This window comes from Paramisgurnus dabryanus, chromosome 1, assembly GCF_030506205.2.
Source record: "Paramisgurnus dabryanus chromosome 1, PD_genome_1.1, whole genome shotgun sequence".
In the NCBI taxonomy this organism is placed as follows: Eukaryota; Metazoa; Chordata; class Actinopteri; order Cypriniformes; family Cobitidae; genus Paramisgurnus; species Paramisgurnus dabryanus.
In genome coordinates, this window is record NC_133337.1 from 30,589,414 (window position 1) to 30,610,209 (window position 20,796).

The following is a 20,796-nucleotide window of genomic DNA, read 5'->3' on the forward strand; positions in this document are numbered from 1 at the left end:
TCCAAATTTTGATGATATCATGTAGTTCAGACTTCGGGAATCTTGACGAGGGTCCAAGTGGGCACACCGGAGTCATATTTTGGGACAGACTCGAGCGTCACGCCGGAAATGGGAAGAGAAGTTGCCCATCAGTGTGAACTCCTCCCTTCCGTCGTCTGATTGGTCTGATTTCTCTTTCGCAAGGACTTCTGGGTTGGTGAAGTGCGTGAAGCCTGCTGCAGTTTGTGGTGTTGTGTAAAACCATAAAGTAATGACAGCGCAGCACTTTTTGAATTTATCAGCGTCTCATGATGTAAATTATAGAGTTATATTCAGATATGATCTCTAGCTGTAAGTTACTTGTCCTAAGGGATTTGTGTGTGTGAGTGAAGGTAATTGCAGAGGTTATGGAGACTCCCCTGGGTCTGAAGCATTGCTTTGATGGCCAGAAGTGTTTGATTATCCAACCACAACAAACATTACAGAGCTTTTAGTTTTCAGGTTTTTGGGATGTGTTCTCATGTCTGCATGGCAGATCAGACGACGGCGTTCTCCCTAACACACAACATACCTGCCGTCTGTCCCTCGTCTTCCCTTGAGGGAAGAAAAGGTCTGACCTCACGAGATTAAAGATGCTTTCATGGATCTGTTCGATGAGATCACTGAGATCCATATGTACAGGGGAGCGGATGATTCAGCATTGATTCACGATGCTCGGCATGGATGCAAGGCTCAAGAAAGTATGGGCTGACGCATGCAACCTCTTGGCTCGTTTCAAGTTAAAAATAGAAGTTGTTCAACAGACGTTTTCATTAGTAGAGCATTTGAACATCTTTTTTAAATTGGGCATCACTTACCTGATGTAAGCACTTTCACAGCTTTTATTGCAAAATACAAACCTTTTCAATTGTGTTTGTTCTGAAACAAGAAAGTCCTATGCTGTGTTCAGGCGTCAAGCGCGAGTGATTTCAGTGTTAAGTCAACGGGAAGACGTGTTGATGCGCGTCTGGAGGTCTTGCGGCACGAATGAGGCATTTAGCGCAGCGCGGTAGACGCGATTCCGCCTCATTCACACGTCTACTTCGAGCAAATTGAGTGTTGCTGCGGGAAGCGCGCGAATTAAAAAACGCCCCGCGTTAACCAATCAGGAGCTTGCTCTAGTTGTGACGTTATTACAGAAAGCCAGTGGAGTCGCAGAAGCCCATGACACGAATTTCCGTGTGAATGTCTTGATGACTAGAAATTCACGCGTGGCTTTCAAGCGGTAGACGCAAATTAGATGCCTCAAACGTGGCAGGAATGAATCCACGGTTATGCTGTGTAGACATCAAACGAGAAGCTTTCTGTTCCTCGCTCTAGATTACTCGCGGGATTTAACTTCATGATATGTGAATTTTCAGCTTGAGCTGAATATTTTTAACCGTGGAAAATGTGTTTGAGGCGAATAGCTCATGTAAGCAGCAATCGCGCCGCCCAATGTGCATCATATCATTCGCATTGCTTCACATGAGTTTGCCTCTATTCATGTCTTTGCATTGACTGATGTGGTCTACTTACGTAAATAATAACATTCGCCCCATTATGCTACGTACACACCAAATGTGAAGCATTGCGTCCCTTGCTCTAGATTACTTGCGGGATTCAACTTTCGTGTCATACAAATATTTTGCTTTAGTTTAATATTTTGAAGTTTTTTGAGGCAAATAACGCGTGTTTGCCTAATTCGCATTATTTGCGCTGCCAAATTTGCGTCATTTGCATCGTCAGTTTGTGTCTTTTTTGCGTATTTGCGTATAGCATTCACTTTGTATGTAATCTACGTCAAATTTGCATTTGGTGTGTACGCCCCATGATGTATTTGATGAACGTCCAGCCTGATCTCACGAGAATTCGTACATATTTTACGAGTTGGCTAATTGGTATGAATTCATGCGAAGTTAATCGTGCAAAAACATACGATTCTCATAAAAAAACAATAACAAAACCCTGCCCCTAAGCCCAACATTACAGGGGTCAAGGCAAATCATACAAAAACGTACAAATGTTGTCGTATGAATTCATACGAATTAGCCAACTTGTAAAATATGTACGAAATCTTATGAGACAGCGTTGAAACATTATATATTATATTATATTAATCGTTCTAGATTACTCGCGGGATTTAACTTCACGTCATGGCAAATTTTTCATTCAAATTTTCTGTTAATATTTTTAACTTGCGTGGAAGATGTGTTTGAGGCGAATAGCGCGTTCGCGGCAATCATGCCACCCGATTCGTTTAGTTTGCATGGACCCACGCGACTTTTCATATATTCTCGTCTTTGCATTGACTTTGTATGTAATCTGCTCGCTCAAATCGTTGAATTCACGTTTGGTTTGTACACCCCATTATACTTATCTATGTCTATCTTTGTGCCTTATCCATGTGTTTGTGTTTAAAGTCAAGGGAATAGGAAATAGAAATCGGAGGATTACTTTCTGTCATTTCACTGTCGCAAACAACGAGAAAGCCTATTTTTATTACCGATTTGTGTCTGCTGTGACCCATGTAAAGTGAAGAGACATGAACATATGAGGAGTTTAGATGCTAAACCTCAGTCAAAAAAAAAAGATGCAGTAATAATATTAACAGAATGCTCTCGGCACGTATTATACGTTCATCAAATACTTCTGCTTAAGATCCACTTAATCCTGGCCTCAGGTCATTCAGAAATACCAGTTTTTGGCAACAAAAAAAAACATGTCAGATGTACTTAGAGGGTTTTGCATTTCAGCTTCTTGTATCTGAGCTATAGTGCTACATTATTGTGCTTGATTATTTAAAATGAGAAAACGTTGTGTGTGTTGTGCAGGTGTACCGTCAGGACTGCGAGACGTTTGGCATGGTGGTAAAGATGCTGGTCGCCAAGGAACCCAGCTTAGAGAAGCACCTGCAGAGCCCACTGAAAGAGAACCTGATAGAGATCCGCGAGCGATGCCTTGAGGACCTCCGACACTTCATCGCCGAACTCGACGAAGTCGTACGACAGCCTGAACCTGCTGTCTAAGGTGACGGGGTTGCATTCGACCAGCAGTTTCGTTTTGTGTTTTCTCTGAGCCTACACAAAAGACCCTCATTGTTTTTGATGTATTATGCGTTTATACACGGTGTACTTTGTGCGACAAATGCGAAAATGTAAATTTGTCATCGATGCAGTTTCATTCATTTGTTGATGTGTACATGGGAATTTGTAACCTTACAAGATTATGATTAATAAAAAATGAATTAACGGCTGGGAAAGGAAATGCCTGAGGAGGGTCTGATCATCATTTATTATGGAAGCTAAAGAAGTTTACCAAGCTCCTGTCGAAGGGATAGTTCACCCAAAAATGAACATTCTGTCATTATTTATTCCCCGCATGTTATTCTTTTTTGAACACAAATTAAGATATTTCGTACCCATTCACTTCCATAGTATTTGTCTTTCCTACTATGTCAACTGTGTGGTTGCAAAATATCTTTATTGTGTTTCAAGAGAAAAAAGAAATTAATACAGGTTTTGCAAAAACATGCGGGTGAGTAAATGATGACCGAATTTTCATTTTTGGGTGAACCATCTCTAAGTCACTTACATTCACACTCATTCTTTCTGACCAGTGAAAAATATTTTAAGAAATTTTGTGAATAATGTACAAGTTCAGCCATGTGCTGCTATTCGTAGTGCTATTAAGCTATGCATCTGACAATAATATGTTTTCATCTTTTTTAGAAGCCATTTTTTCAGCCATTATACAATGAAAACACGAAACAAGTATTTGTGTACCTTTTCCTTTTTGTGAACCCACTGTAAGGCATGTTTTTTTTTTTGCTGTACTAAATCCTTCAATTTGTGACTTCATGTTTTTAATAAAATAAACTTCCTACGTTTAACATTTGAATATAAACTCTCGACCAATGAACAAACAAGAAAATGTATTTATTCTCTCATAAATTGTTTTATTGATGTCTTAATGTTAAAGGGGAATAGTATGGTTACCTGTATTTAATGTACATGATAGAGGGAGGATCTGTTTGGGCCCATTATCATATCGTGGACAGAGAAACGTTTAAGGGAGTAGTTAATTTTACATCCACAAAGTAATTTAACAAGGCCATTAAACATGTGAATAGTGCATAAATATTTTGCATTTGCAAAACCCTTGCCAATAAAATGGCAAAAACTAAATTTTGTTCTTTAATATAATCATAACTCCATCCATGAGGCCAGTAATTGTAGTAATGAATCATTTAACATATTTGGATATAAAAAATATCAGTATTCCAATCTTAATTTAACAAATATACATTGCTTGCACCATTAAATAATTATTTAGTTAGTCTACATGCTACTCCGTAATTTCGCTTTGGGAAATAATGCTATACAATGTACAAGGAAATATTTCGAGTTACTTTCCAATATTCATACAACACAAACAAAACTGGCATGCTGTACTTTAAAAAAAAAGTCTCAAACGAAGTTTCCAGCTTTCTTTTTTATGTCCCAACTGCAAAAAGGCAGGCTGGAGAACTTTCAACTAATGTCTTAAGAAATGATGCAGTTCTTGCCCTTGTGACCTTTCTTTTTCGGTTTGGTCCTTGAGCCGAAGGCGGGCGTTAAAGCCGTGACACGGGTTTGATAGTCCTCTGTGTAATAATGAAAGCTTTGGGATCGAGGCTTGGGGATTGGCTGGCCAAGGAAGAACCCTTCTTCCTCAGACTCTGAGGAGGAAGAGGAGCAAGTGGAACACCAGTCATCTTCGTCATCACAAAAGTCTCGGAGATGGTCAACTCGGACCATGCCCTGCTGAGCGTAGCCTCCTGATGGGCTACGTTGATGACCGTGTGTGGAATGGTTAAGAAGGATCCCATTCCTGGGCTCTGGTCGGCTCGAGCTGATTATCTCAGGCACAACGTGCAATTTTGCCCGCTCCTTGGGTAAGTGCAAAGCATTTTCCGAACGCGTTTTCCGACCCGATCTGTGTTTGTGATGTCTGTTTGTGGGACGTCTCGGTTGCTCCTCAATTTGATAGGTCCTCCTGCGAGTCCTCTCGCTCATTGGTGGTTGCCTCACGGCCAGACCACCGTAATATCCCTTATCCACAACGTCATCAGAAAACTTAACTTGTTGAGGTTTGGACTGGGGCTGCGATTGGGACTTGGTCCTTCTCAGCACTGGAAGATGCAGGGGAGAGGTTGGATCGTCTCCGAAATAAGGTGAAATTCCGTCCTCTTCCGCCTCATCTTCTGCCTCTACTTCCCCAAGTGCCCCCTCATGGTCCAGCTCAGAGTTTAGACTCTTTAGGGAATTAGCACTCCTGTGAAGCATTGAGGAGTTTAGTGTGCCCATATTACTAATGTTATCACACTCTTCCACCTCTCGTTCTTGCTCTGTGATGTTATGGAGGGAGTATATAGTCTGTCTGTCTTTGGTGTCTCCATCAACTGATGCTCCTGGGAAAATAAAGGAGATGTTATGTGTGAACAAGAATTATTTGAGAAGTTTGAGAGTAAAAAATTGTCAATTTTCCTACCTGTTATATTTGAAAGAGCTAGAGAATCCATGGAGTCTCCGATGCTGTGCTCCGCCTTTCGAAGTTGACTGGTAATGCACTCCAAAGAGTCTTCATACCATTGCCTAGACTCAGACCAGAATCCAGGTCCTGCTCCGTGATCCATCTCCAGCTCTTGAATCTTTCTAGCACTAGCTGGCCCAGGATGACTGCCATAAGCAGAATCTCCAAGTCCATCCTGAGACTGGGCCCAATACATATCCGTGTGGTGCTTCTTGCTTGCCAGATTTTGCCCAATGACCTTCATCTCTGGTTTTGTCCTGTTGGGCTCGAAATCTTTGGTCATCCATTGCTCGGTCTGCCTGGTGTCCTCTTTCTGAACGACTCCACAGTCTCCGAATTTCAGGAGAAGCTGGGTCATGTAATCGTCGTGCTGGGCCCAATCTTCCACGCAATCCTCAGGGGCTTCCTGCTCTTCGCGATCTCTCCAGTAGTTGTCCTCTGTAAAATTGAGTCTCTCCAGCTGATTGCACAGCTGATTGTTCTGTGTGTTTTCACCACAGACGTTAGAAATCTTGTAGTCTGTAGCTGAATACAGTTGTGACTGCCTACACGGCTCCGTAGAGCGACTGCTTTTGCCCATTCGTACGCTACGGCGAGATTCCCGTGACCTGGCAGATTGAAAAGCCGAGTCTGAAGAGTCAGAAGCATGGACGTCCTCACCTAGACTACAGGCTTTGGAGCAGTATATCCGACCATCTTTTGGAAGAAAGGGGCAGCCGAGCAGGGAGGTCTTGCATTGGGAACAAGAGAAGCAATTGTCGGTGGCGTGCCAGTGTACACCCTCATATGTCATCTGTGCATGGTCTACTCCTGAATTGAAAGTAAACAATTATTGTGATATACCGAACTTGGTATCCATACTGTGTGTTAATGTTGAAAATCTGACTCACCAATGTTCTCCCCACAGGCCTCACAATACTCCGCATACAATGACTCGAAGCATCCGCAACAGAAGGGTCGGCCATCTTTCATGATGTACCTCTGCCCGCCTAAAATCGTCTCGCACTCGAAACAAGAGAAATGCTTCATGTGCCAGTGACGACCCTCAGCTTCCGTACATTCATCGGCAAAGATAATCTGTGAGAAGACAATGAAATACTATTAGATGATGTGAATTTACTTGTTTTATGACTTTTTAAAGTAATGGACTCACCTCATCACATGCAGAACACCTCGGTTTCAGAAGTTCTGCGTGATGTCTACCACACTGGATTTGGCCATTGTGGTAAAAATAGATGAGGTCTACCAGAAGCTCATGACAGGTAGAGCAAGTGAAGCATGCTGGATGCCAGCACGGCCCAGGGCCCGCTCTTGAAGCAAACACTGCCATCTCTCCACCCCTGATGTTCTCTTTACACTGAAAATCAAACCAAGATCTTATTAGAAACAATAGCTTAGCATTGTATAAGGTTTTGCATTCTTGCTTGAAACACCAACATTAAGTTTTAATCAAAATGGACCTCCACCTCTGTCGAAATACCTTCTACAGACCAACCGGGCATGACGAAATGCATGATCATGAGTCTTTTTATAAGTTCTGTTGCCAAAGTATTCATTTCACAGCTGCTTCCCATTATTACTACATGGCCGCTGGCCTTGGAAACAGGGGTGTTGAATATCCCGCAAATTTTCTCGGCAACGGAAACCAAAGACCCGAGACCAGCACCGCTGTCTTGTGTGGTAAAGGGATACATATGTTTTTTGAAAGTGATTAAGATGCAAAGTTATTTGTATGTGTTTATAAGTCTTCACAACAGGAAACTACACTCTGCGTTGGCTCGCATGTGGCGGCTCTGGCCCTGAAGGAGATGGTGTCGAGCCAAAGTGTTGTAAGCATTAATACTTATAATCTTTTCCATGAATTGTGCTTTGGTTTTCTTTAAGATATAATCAGGTCCATTTTGCCTGATTTTAGGTCATCCAATTCAGCATTGCTTCCAGAGAATGAAGTATGAAGCAGAAACTTCGTTTTTGTGACGCCAACCAGATGTGATAAGGTCAGAATTAATAGTCACGGAAACAACTGTAGTCTTAATTGTAAAAGTTAATCAATGAAAGCCAACATTGTTGGTACTCTGTACTTTTACTTACGTATTGTGACGTATTTCCGAGTGAAACGGAATTAGTGGAAAAAAATAGTGAACAACTATAGAAACAACACCCCTATATCTTTTTCTTCATTGGATAACTCCTCTCCTGGGGGACAACGGGATAGCACACGGGATAGTCCATCTAATGAACAGGAAGAAGTAGGTTATCCGGCTACTTTTCGCCTTCTGAATTACTATGAATTCGGACATACGCCTCGCCTACTGCTTTGCAAACTATATACAATACTTACAAATAGTTAAGGATATTCGACTTTCGGGTGAAATTTCACAATGCATCTACAGTAAAATGCACTATAACCTTTAAATGTAAACTTAATTTGACATTTCAACTCAAATGCCCTTCTTTCATGATATATCATCACTGTCGCATGAACCTTTTGCATTTTTTATAAATAAGTCGAATATCCCTATCTTTTTGTAAAAAGTGTAGTATGGAAGTAGGGGGTTTGGATGAGTTGGAAAGGGGTGGGGTTAACAGATGCTCCGCCCAAGCCATCAAGCTGACGTTGTCAGGCAAGGATCACCACAAGAGGGCGCAGTGCACTTTTTTTAGATTTTGATTACTTTTTTTGTGGGCACATTAATAAAAAAAACACTCATAGATAGATTGATTATAAAACACTGCAATATTCCGTAAAAATAAATTGTCCATTTTGATTTCATGGGGACTTTAAAAGAAAAGCTATATGTAATTTAAATAGGTCCTGTTTTAGTAATATTTTAAATTAAATCTAATTTTCTATAGATGTAATATGTGTTTATACATACATGCTCACAACTATGCTGCAGGGCTCTGGGTAGCAGTTTTGGGGTGCCCCTGCCGAGTGCCTCTTTCTTCCTCTGAACGCTAAACATGTGAAGTTCTCTCCTCTCCTCCTCACTGAGGGACTGGCAGTATCGGATCTGTGTGAAAAGAAGGTAAAAAAAATGTATTTGCTTAAATGGAAAGCAGAAATCGCTTTCATCAAAGGTTTTTCATCAAAGACTGAAAACGCTTTACGCCAATGTCGTGCGTTTCTTTTTTCCCACATTTCTGAGGCTTAAGCTGAAAAGTACGCAAACCAGCCTCTCGGGGTTTTACAATGGACTTATGGAAGTCATAAAAAAGACAAGAGACAAACAATTTGCTCTGTTTGGCACCGCAGGGGGGTACGCAACGATGCCACACTTAAAGTTCCATTTAGATCTCTATCCAACAGTTATGCCAGGAATTCGCTAAAGCACACGGTTCAAGCGCTGACAATAAGCATCATAAAAATTACAGAGGAACATTTTAGTGCTGTAAGCGTAAAGATACCCCTATGTATGCAAACTAGGTGTTTTATCAGCTTAGTAGATTTCATTTTTCTTTCTTTAACATGGCTTATACCTCATTGTCATGTGGTGGCAGCTGATAGAGAAGCTGTCTGATCCTGTGTTTCTCTCCCGGGCTGTTGACATATGGAACCTTCTCCTCTGGCAGGCAGGAAAAGTAGATCTGGACCTGACGGAGATAGCAGGCAAACGGAAAGTGAGGGGATTAGGGTTTGCTTTCAACAGCTGAAAGTTGAAACGAGACACTAGCCTCAATTGGTGCTACATCATTCAACCTGTCATACAAGCTTTGCCCAATTGTCTCCCCGACAAGGGGCGAGTGGGTGTATCATTGACTGTGACAAAGCGTTTAAACAGTGGTGTCTGTCACTGGCGACCCTGAAGGATATTTATGAGGCTGTACACCGTTAAGACACAGAGATAGAAGCCTGGTGGAATGTCCCTTGTGTTAAGTGTTGCTATGTAGATAAATGCAGACTGTTATTTTTGTAGCAGCGGGGTTGGGTGTGTGGGATTGATACGGGGGGCTGTTATACAAATTGCCCTAAATTCCCCTTTCACTTCTACTAGTGCTCAGAGGTATCCATTTTTGCCTTCAAGTTACAAAGTTTTTCCCGATTTAAAGATTGCAATGCGTTTCATGGAACTGAAAGGAAAACCTAATATAGTTTGAAAAATTGGAGGAAGGTGGGGGTTACAAAAACAGATATTCCAGACCCTCTTTCACTCGGGACCCCACCTCCACCAGCATTGCTTTTTTGTGTGAGTTTGTGTATTGCTGCTGGCCCTAAGACACAAGCTTGGTTTTGTTTGCATTCTCAACACAGTGGGGAAGCTGGTTTTCTAAATGGCAATTTTTTGGGGTGCTTAAATGACACAAAAACTATTTTGCCAGTTTAGACCATCACACCAAAGTAGAAAAGTGGTGATATAATTTGTTTTATAAACTACAGGAAGAGTTGTGTGGTTTTATATATCAGTTATACTTTAGCTCCCCTACTTAAGGGATAGTTCACCCAAAAATGAAAATACTAGCTGCGTTTCCATTACTGATTTGCGCAAAACTTAAGCGTATTTTTTATAGGACGACAAAAGACTACTGAGAAAAGACATGTTTCCATTACAGATTTGCACAAAACTTTAGCATTATTTTTTAAAGGTTGACAAAAGCTACTGCGAATTGTCGCGTTTCCATTACAGATTTGCGCAAAACTTGAACACTGTTTTCTAAAGGTTGACAAAAGACTTTTGCAAAATGAGATGCTTCCATTACAGATTTGGGAAAAATTTTAGCGTTATTTTCTAAATGTCTACAACAGACTATTGGGAAATGATGCGTTTCCATTACAGATTTGCGCAAAACTTTAGCGTTATTTTCTAAATGTCTACAAAAGACTGTTGGGAAATGACGCGTTTCAATTACAGATTTGCGCAAAACTTTAGCGTTATTTTCTAAATGTCTACAAAAGACTATTGGGAAATGACGCGTTTCAATTACAGATTTGCGCAAAACTTTAACAGTATTTTCTAAATGTCTATAAAAGACTATTGGGAAATGATGCGTTTCCATTACAGATTTGCGCAAAACTTTAGCGTTATTTTCTAAATGTCTACAAAAGACTATTGGGAAATGACGCGTTTCAATTACAGATTTGCGCAAAACTTTAGCGTTATTTTCTAAATGTCTACAAAAGACTATTGGGAAATGACGCGTTTCCATTACAGATTTGCGCAAAACTTTAACAGTATTTTCTAAATGTCTACAAAAGACTATTGGGAAATGACGCGTTTCCATTACAGATTTGCCCAAAACTTTAGCCTTATTTTCTAAATGTCTACAACAGACTATTGGGAAATGACGCGTTTCCATTACAGATTTGCGCAAAACTTTAACAGTATTTTCTAAATGTCTACAAAGGACTATTGGGAAATGATGCGTTTCCATTAAAGATTTGCGCAAAACTTTAGCGTTATTTTCTAAATGTCTACAAAAGACTATTGGGAAATGACGCGTTTCCATTACAGATTTGCGCAAAACTTTAGCGTTATTTTCTAAATATCTACAAAAGACTGTTGGGAAATGACGCGTTTCAATTACAGATTTGCGCAAAACTTTAACAGTATTTTCTAAATGTCTACAAAGGACTATTGGGAAATGATGCATTTCCATTAAAGATTTGCGCAAAACTTTAGCGTTATTTTCTAAATGTCTACAAAAGACTATTGGGAAATGACGCGTTTCCATTACAGATTTGCGCAAAACTTTAGCGTTATTTTCTAAATATCTACAAAAGACTATTGGGAAATCACGCGTTTCAATTAAAGATTTGCGCAAAACTTTAACAGTATTCTTGAGGTATTCTTGATGATTCAGCATGCAAGCTAAAAGTGTAAAAATCATGAATATGGTAGTAAGTTTTAGTAATGCAGTGGGTTTTTAAGCATTTCTCCATTAATGACTCTGCTTTCTGAAGCCGGTCTCTGCGGGGAAATAAAATGCAACAGTTTGTACGCTGCAGGGAGGATTCAAAGCAATTACTGCTAATGCTCATTCCTCACCTTCTTTCTGATCCAGGAAAATATGGCAACTTTTCACGGTGTAAAACGTTTTTCTTTTCTAATTTTCTTTGCGCTCACGTTAAAGGGATAGTTTACTTAAAAATGAAACTTCTGTCATCATTTACTCAACCTGTGTACATTACAAACCTGTGTACATTTCTCTTTTTTTTGCTGAACACAAAAAAATTAAGCTAAATTTTGGGCACCATTGACTTCCATAGAATTTTTCTTTTCTACTATGGAAGTCAATGGTGCTCCTGTTTTCTGCATGATTACAAATATCTTCCTAACAAAGAAATCTATACAGGTTTGTAACAACATGAGGGTTAGCAAATATTGACAGAATTTTCTTTTTTGTGTCAACTATCCCTTTAATGGTCTCTTGATGGTTTTTAGCTGCTATAGAGTTGGCCGCTTGACAAAATCCTTTCCAAAGAGTTATGCATGCTTTCCTTTTTCCGTAAATTTACAGCCTGGTTTATGCAGCCTATCAACACCCTGTCAGACATTTAAAGGGTCCAAGCACATGTCTTCAATGTCAAGGTTAAGAGATCCAGACTGAGCAGAATCAAAGACTATGCCAGACATTGGCTGTGTCAGCATGTGAATCTATAAAGAGGCGTCTGTCCCCGAACGAGGTTGCGTGCAGCTGTGATTTTGGGCTGATGAGGCTGAGATGCCAGGGATGTGTGTGCTCTCTAAACCTCAGATGAACTCATGGTTTGATGCTTTCGAAAATCTCATACCCAAGTGTGAAGGCAACCATCAAACTTCAAACGGCCGGTTTTACATCAGACACCTAAATTAGAAACCACTTTGAAAACCTGGAGAAGTGAAGAGTTTTGTAATCCTTGCGTAGGGGTTGTTTAAAATCACTGGTTTTGCTTCTAACAGTGGCGGCTCGTGACTGCTCATCCGAGTGGCGATTTATAGTTGTATCTCGGCCAACAAACCCAACATTATTTATTCAGCTTACAGATGATTTCAAAAAATTGACCCTTATGACAGTTTTTTTTATGGTCCGGGGTCACAAATTTTAAACAATAAAGGAGATATAATGCTTTAAGCTTACCTGATCAGGTCGTAATCCGGGTGGTACCCAGGTGTACTCTTCTAGAGCGCATCCAGAGTCGTCATCAGAGGTTGAACTCCTCTGAAACCCATGTGCCACTTTGGTTCCTCTCGAGTCCATCTCCGGTGCCCGGGTAATGGGCCGGATACCTGATGTAGTCTCCAGACTCATCAGATGGGGGCGCTGTTCATGTTAAGAAAGAATGTGTTTTATTATATAACGCTTTCAAAAAGTGTGTTAACTGACAGGTTTTGGAATGAAGGCGGTGTTGTCGTCAGTTTTCCATAGTTATTTTTCTCTGTCTTACGTAGATTTTTATTCAGTCGAGTTCAATTGAATCGTTTATTAATTTAAGAAGAACAGCTTCGCACACCTGTAAGTCCAATCATGAACAAAAATAAATAAAAGGTATCCCGCAGACTATTAGCTTGCAAAAGATGAAAATATTTATAAAAATAGATAATTGAACATATTTATTAAAACAAATAATTGAACATATTTATTAAAATAAATAATTGAACATATTTATTAAAACAAATTATTGAACATATTTATTAAAATAAATAATTGAACATATTTATTAAAATAAATAATTGAACATATTTATTAAAACAAATAATTGAACATATTTATTAAAACAAATAATTGAACATATTTATTAAAACAAATAATTGAACATATTTATTAAAATAAATAATTGAACATATTTATTAAAATAAATAATTGAGCATATTTATTAAAATAAATAATTGAAAATATTTGTTAAAATAAATAATTGACCATATTTGTTAAAAAAAACATATATGTTAACATATATGTTAAAAAACATATATGTAAAAAAAAACAAATAATTGAACATATTTATTAAAATAAATAATTGAACATATTTATTAAAATAAATAATTGAACATATTTATTAAAACAAATAATTGAACATATTTGTTAAAAGAAATAATTGAACATATTTGTTAAAAGAAATAATTGAACATATTTGTTAAAAGAAATAATTGAAAATATTTGTTATAAGAAATAATTGAAAATATTTGTTAAAAGAAATAATTGAAAATATTTATTTAAAGAAATAATTGAAAATATTTATTTAAAGAAATAATTGAAAATATTTATTTAAAGAAATAATTGAAAATATTTATTTAAAGAAATAATTAATTTTTATGTTATAAAGTTTATACCCAACGTTATAAAAGATTTATAAAATATGTATTACTAATAAATATTATAAATATTTTCATTTAATAAATATTTTCAATTATTTCTTTTAACAAATATTTTCATCTTTTGCAAGCTAAAAGTGTGCAGGATACCTTTTATTTATTTTTGTACATCGTTTATTAATTTTAAACATATGGAATTTTGATGTTTTAAAGTTTATACCCAAAGTTTACCATGTCTACACATTTGCAATTCAGAAGATTTTTAAAAAACATATTTTGTCATAAAATTCTGTACTCTTTCAAATTTATTCAAATCATATTTACAATTAAACTTGTCACTCAAAATGTTATTCCGAGCAGATCATGTCTTATGAAAATGATCTATAGTCAATGCAAAATAGACGCTTTTTCCCAGGTGAAGTTAAACGTTCAAATGTTGACTCAAAAAAATATTGGATTGTTTTAACCCATGGTTGGGTCAAATATGGACAAGCCCAACCATTGGGTTATAAATAAACCTATGCTGGGTTCGTTCAACCCATGGTTGTGTAACACTAACTAAGCATATGTTTATTCATAACCCAACAGCTGGGTTTGTCCATACGTGACCCAACCATGGGTTTAATAAACCCATCATTTTTGTCTAGTACGTCTTATATAATTTCCTCGCTTTTTTTTCCTTACTTTTGGATAAAATCCTAAAAATTAAGTCCTAAATGTAAATGTTTCTGTACACATTGTCCTTAGTGGAAGAATGTGCTACTCAAAAAGTCTTAAAAATGGAGCTGGAGGGTAACATCCAGTGCAGATATGGGGTTTAAGGTGCTTTCAAGAAAAGGATTCTTTTGTCCACATGGGCCTTGAGGTAGAGGTCAGCCAGGAACTTAAAACGAATGGGAAACCGTGCTTTGAAATGTCATCAGAATCTTGCCTTTCAGACCGGGTCTTTAGCAGCAGATAAGATGTCAGCGTATACGTAAAGCAGAATTTAACACTACTATCTTTTACTCCAGGCCTTCTTTATCTTGATGCTTAAGGACTTCAGAGCCTTTTTGTCAGATAAAATGCTTTAGGTTGCAAGGTGTTGAACTCTCCTACTTGATGTGAGTGTTTTGACTTGCAAATGAGCCTGATAGTGTGTGAACGCCCTTGTTTGGGTTGAGCTTCATCATGAGTCGCCCCAAGTCACAGGGAAAGTCTTGACCCCCCCACCATTAGCCATTATAGGAGACATTTAATCATTGGGTATTATGTCCAGATATAAATAGTTTGTTCTAAAAATCGATCCAACTTTGTTATTATGAGCTTTTAATATGAGACTAAAAGATATACGTTTGCAACCCAAATGGAGATCGATAGCTATGGCTATGCTAAGATTTTTCCTGTCCTCTTAATGGAAAATGTAATTAGGTCTTTGCCTTGATCACAGTCTAACTCAGTCAAATGGAAATGCAAAGTCATTTCCCACATCAATGTAACCTCTCTTCAACACAATCACCACAGATTGAATGATTATAAACGTTCAGGTGTAGCCACATACACACATATTGGATTGCTTGAACTCCTTGATCCTTCAAAAAAGCATATGTGCACCAAGTTAAGGGATATATAATGATTTTTAATGTTCCTTTAGCTCAGCATGAATACACAAACTGGTAAGAAAATATATTGAAACTATCAAAAAAATGGTCCCTAGCTGTCACCCTTTCCATACGGACCCCAATATTGGATACCCCATAAAGAGTGCATAGTATCTCAAAGGTACATATTGGTACCAAATGTATACATATCTGTACCGAAATGATACCCAGCATTGGATCAAAAAGGGACGAGCCTAACATTTTGGTTTGTAATCTAACCCATGCTGGGTTGTTTTAACCCATTGTTGGGTTAAATATAAAAAATCTGGGTTAATTTCAACACAGCTGCTGGGTTCGTCCCTTTTTCATCCAACGCTTGGGTTGAAAATAACCCAGCATTTTTTGAGTGTATATATTAGGACCTTTTTAAAGGGCACTGTCCCAGACAGTTTGGGACCATTTTTTGAGTTGCTGTGGTAAATCTGAATGGCTGGAAATTAATTAAATAACTACATAAAAAAACAGGCCTTTCCTCCACAATAATTTTTTTTTAATTCTTTGTAAATAATATGGTATATTTTTTTCTACTGGAAAAAAATATGAGGGCCAAGTCTACTGACAACCAACCGCTTCCTTTAACTTTTAAGTTAAATTATTGAAATGTATAACTATTTTAATTCACATAATAATAATCTTATAGGATCAGCAATGTCTGGCTCTCTTTCAAGGTTTTTTTGTTTCTCCCAAGGACTCTTCTCAATGGGTTTTTTTTTCCTGGGAGTTTTTTCAACCCCTTGGGAGTCCGCTGACATTAGCTTAAATTAAAACTATGTTACATTACATATACAATACATGATTACTCAAACAATTCAAAAGTCATAAATAGTTATTTTTTTGCTGCCCTGAAATGCAATGTATTTGTTAAAGTAGAAGTTATCGCGGTAGTATGTTACGTTCAGGTCAGAAATTGAAATTTACATGAAATGTTGCTGACTTTAGTAAATTAATTGCATATTTTAATATATTTGCTACAATGCAAGGTAGTACAGCCTCCCAAATCATCGATTTAAATTTTTGCTCCAAATGGTTCAAAAATAAAACATTTTTTATTACACAAAATTATTTTTATTGTTTTGACAGTTGATCACATTGCATCAATTAATATTAAACAAACCTCCCTAAAAGTTATTCAAATTGTGTTGTTAAAGGGATTGTTCACCTAAAAATCCTTTCATTATTTACTCACCCTCAAGTTGTTACTAACCTGTATAAATGTCTTTGTTCTGATGTACACAAAGATATTTTAAACAATGTTAATAACCAAACAGATCTGGGGCACCATTCACTTCCATAGTATTATTCCTTAGTATTCCATTCTACAATGGAAGTCAATGGTGCTTACTTGATTACATCTTCCTTTGTGTTTGGCAAAACAAAGAAGTTCATACAGGTTTGAAACAGCTTAAGGGTGAGTAAATGATGACATCATTTTCATATTTGAGTGAACTATCCCTTTAACGCTTAAAAAAAAATACTTTTTTTTAATAATCTGTATCAATCCCTTTACCCAGAGTGCTTCCCTGCCAGCTTCGCCTTCCAAAAATGTTTCTTTGAGAGCAGGAAACGGCCGCTCTGGATTCCAGAGCCAACATATACAAGCCCTCACGTTACACCTTGTCACTCTCTGGCACTGGCACAATGTGTGGCTTTGTGGCAAAAACAAAAACAGAAGGGATCTACCCTGCCCTGTTTTCAAAGAACGCACACTCCGAAGGGAAAGGAACATTCGGGAGAGGTCATTTTTTTTAAAAAGAAATGTAAACACATGTTTCTGATCTGACTGGCACCTGAGAGACTAATGTGAGTTCTTAAATCAGATATGGCTGAAGTCAAATATGAAATACTTCTGAAATAAACAAAGACTGAGCTTGGATTAGCCGTTCCACCTGAGGGTAAACTTCAACAAGCATAGACTGTAGTCGAGCCGGAGGTTAAAAGCCTTCTTAAAGAAAAATAAATGCAGGGAGCTAAGTAAATACGGCCCGTTACAGTAAGCACCGCATTTATACGCTTGGTGCAGAGATCAGCCTGAATGACATTTTGACATAAATCCTTTTGGTTTTCATTTTATGTCCCTGGGCCATAAAATAATGGTTTTCTATGGCAGATCACTCAGTATTAGTTGAAATGAGATCCTTATATTTTAAATGGAGCTTATAATAAATTCATTACTTTTATGTACGGTTGCAAAGCTCGGGAATTTTGGAAATATTCCCAGTTGGAAAATGTAAGGAATTAAAATGTTTAATTTGGGTAAAGCTCTATCACAAACATCAGACTCATCTTCATCCATGTGCCACAATTCCCATATATTCCTATTGATTTTCCATGGAAAGTCTCAAATTCCTAATTTTTTATGCGTAGATGCTTATTGCCTTAGATGTGTACTCATGGCTTTGCCCTTGATGGCTGAGCTACACCAAAATGAATCAATCTCTGCAACATTAAGGGTCAGTTTCCCAGACAGGGTTTAATCCAGCACTAGGTCATATTAGGACATACAAGTAAACAAACCTTACAAAAAAACAACCGTGGTGTGCATCTTGAAACAAAACAATGATGTACTGATATACGTTAAGATATATCAGTGCAAGATGTTTTTTTTATAAGCTCTTAAAGTTTTCATTTGTGCACTTGGCAGATGCTTTTACGATGCACATGCAATTGAACCTATGACTTTCCACAGCTAGTGCAATGCAAACCTGATATATTTTATATATAAGGTGCAAAAACTTTCGATATAGCACACAGATTTCCTCTCCAACACCCATTTTTCAACCTAACCTCCCAGATCCCATAACTCTTCACCACACGCTCGAGTCCTGTAATTTTAACTGCTGCTTTCTGTCTGTCATCAGATACTTATCACACCAGTTTGACTGTGTATGAAGTCAAACAACTCTCTGGTTTCATATTTACAGTGTGAGACCAGTTCAGACTTGATCTCGTTTCAAGAAGCATCTTACCTCTGTGTAATGCATCCTGCATTGAGTAAAATGCATCCTGCAGCAGTGCTAGCGAATGTGAAAGGGTCCTGCATGCATGTCCTCAGTGAAATCAACTCCAGATATGACCGAATTCTCCACAACCACCCACAAACACGCTTCTTGTGTCTCTAAACACAGTCAAATGAATGCATCGGTGTGTGTGCCAAGTGGCATGACTCCCCATAGTAAGGGGGAGAGTCCCCTCGGGCCGGCCCCCTTTACACTCAAGTCCCTCCCCCGGCACTTCAAACGCCATCCACCCCCATCCCAAAAAAACGCATTCTTCCCAAGAGAGCCGTCCACATCCCAACTCTCTGTCCCTTTCATTCAAAGTCAAGTACATCCTGGAGGAGTTTGTACGGCGCGTATTGGGATTTCAGTTGCATGAGTTGCATCAAAGGTCTGTTGTTCTCGACCAATGGGCCGAAGTTCCTGTTATTTCGGATGCATTTGTCATGTCAGGCGAAGTACAAAGGGTGCTCGGGAAATATATGCATTAACATGACTAAATTAAACAACCGTACCGTAGTGCAGCCAATGTCATTGCACACAAACTTAGTCGTTGCTATAGATCAACAAGTAAGCACTTCAGGGTGTTATATCCATAATACTTCGTTTAGTGTATATTTAGATTTGTATTTATTATCTTACAGCCTGTTTATGTTGGATGCGACCCATGTATTGAGTTTGATCTCGGTTTGTTTCAAACTTGATGTGCGTATTTGCAATTAAAATCAAGCTGTGTATATTTAGCCAGTTTTTACAACATCTAAATCATTTACATAAGCTCCAATGTCACCCCCCATTCCTTTAGACAGGACCTGGTGTGTTGACAGTGTCCATTGCCCCAATGGCCATCTCTCACCTCCATACTTCAACTGAATACAATGACCCCATTGTGTTGATTCTGGATAATCTCACAAAGGAGAAACCAGTGATGCATGGACTTAACCCTAAACATCAGATTATAGGCTACTTGTTGGTTATTTTTTCGCGTTTGGTACGTTCAGGATTTTAAAGCGTCATTGCTGTGGTGCAGCTTCGAATGAGAAGTGCACCCTTCCCATGTGAATCTCTGGTTGGTTTAGTCGTAGACCGATGCAGACTACTTCATCACATTCCAGTCTGAATGTCAGATTGGAAAAGCTAGAGAGAATTTTCCATAAAGCTATTCTTCTACATCACCGGTTCCCATCCTTGTTCCTGGAGGACCCCCAACGGTACGCATTTTGGATGTCTCCTTAACCAAACACACCTGATTCAACTCGGATAAGCGGGGCATCCAAAATGTGCACAGTTCGCGGTCTTTGGATAAAGGGGCCGGGAACCACTGTTCTAGATCAGAGAGCTCTCGTTTTAGACCGCGAGATAAGATAGCAAGAGGAGAACGCCAAACAAAACTCATTCCTCTTCTGGTTTTCGGCAGAGGCTTTGAAGAACAACTTAAGCATCTCAGTTAACCTTTGTTTGAAGATGCTTATCAGGAACATGTTCGAATGAATTGTATGAGAAATATCAAGCACCTTAGGAGGTGTAGCCTGAATGAGTAACGAAGAATTCCCAGGAATTCTTTGGAATCACACCCTGTTGATTTCCAATGTTTGTCTAGATGAACCACTACTAGCGGACACTACCCAAATGATTTATATAAAGAGTGAGGAAGCGCAACCCTTCCTGTTTCCCAAGTCGAGGTATATTAAACCAAGCACATCTACTCTGTCTTAAAGAAAAAGGAAAGGTACTTGCGAAACACCTAAGGTTCACATCCTCCTCTTCCCATTGTAAAATATAGGGCGGTCTTCCCGGGCAAACCATTATATGCGACAACGCATATTTCACCTCATTGCAACGCCAATTGACAAGTGTTTAAGAATGGATGCTGTCCTGTTGCATTCACATGTCAGTGCTACCTAACTAATGATGCTTTTTCTCTGTGACCTTTGATCCCCGCGCACACCCCGTACCCTCTGTACCCTCATCTCTCATAGTGTTTAGATTGGTTCTCTTCTGTGCTACCGAAAAGGCTTTGAATTAATGGATTGTGACACCAACATACAGCTGCACCGAAGAAAACAAAATGCTTGCATTTTTGATCATGGTGCATTTGGTAATTCACATCCTCATTTTCCTACCATAGCATCTCTCACACCGTATGTGTCCTCATTCATACTATCAGCGCTAAAAACATCACGACAGTTCACGCCTGATAGCTGCTGTCAGTCACTGCAGGTTTGATGTCTTTAGATCTGCGATTTGGATTTGAATGATCGTAGGATCACAGAGGTGCGATGCATCTGTGGTGTTAACAAATACACTTTCAGGGCATTACTGCGAACTGACAGACTCGCTCAGACATATTTGTACTGGCTG

At 38.6% G+C, this 20,796-nt stretch overlaps 2 protein-coding genes across 4 annotated transcripts in view; one reads left to right on the forward strand and one right to left on the reverse strand.

The window, feature by feature from the left end:
- pphln1 (periphilin 1) overlaps positions 1-3,889 on the forward strand; it is a 28,019-nt gene extending 24,130 nt beyond the window's left edge. Inside the window, exon 11 of the mRNA XM_065284976.2 lies at positions 2,832-3,889. Within this exon, the coding sequence (XP_065141048.2) occupies positions 2,832-3,026 (195 nt within the window). The 3' untranslated portion in view covers positions 3,027-3,889. The remainder of the gene's footprint in view (positions 1-2,831) is intronic.
- A 54-nt stretch (positions 3,890-3,943) lies between these two features.
- The window catches only part of prickle1b (prickle homolog 1b), a 31,304-nt gene continuing 14,451 nt past the window's right edge, over positions 3,944-20,796 (reverse strand). For 2 of the 3 annotated variants that reach the window (XM_065284975.2, XM_065284974.2), the window contains exons 2-8: positions 12,628-12,810; positions 9,052-9,165; positions 8,451-8,585; positions 6,725-6,928; positions 6,462-6,648; positions 5,530-6,381; positions 3,945-5,449 (exon numbers count right to left, since the gene is read on the reverse strand). In XM_065284975.2, coding sequence (XP_065141047.2) covers positions 4,542-5,449; positions 5,530-6,381; positions 6,462-6,648; positions 6,725-6,928; positions 8,451-8,585; positions 9,052-9,165; positions 12,628-12,798 — 2,571 coding nt within the window. In that variant the 5' untranslated portion in view covers positions 12,799-12,810 and the 3' untranslated portion in view covers positions 3,945-4,541. Of the gene's footprint in view, positions 5,450-5,529; positions 6,382-6,461; positions 6,649-6,724; positions 6,929-8,450; positions 8,586-9,051; positions 9,166-12,627; positions 12,811-18,405; positions 18,551-20,796 lie in introns of those variants that run through there. The other variant, XM_065284973.2, reaches the window with a different exon arrangement.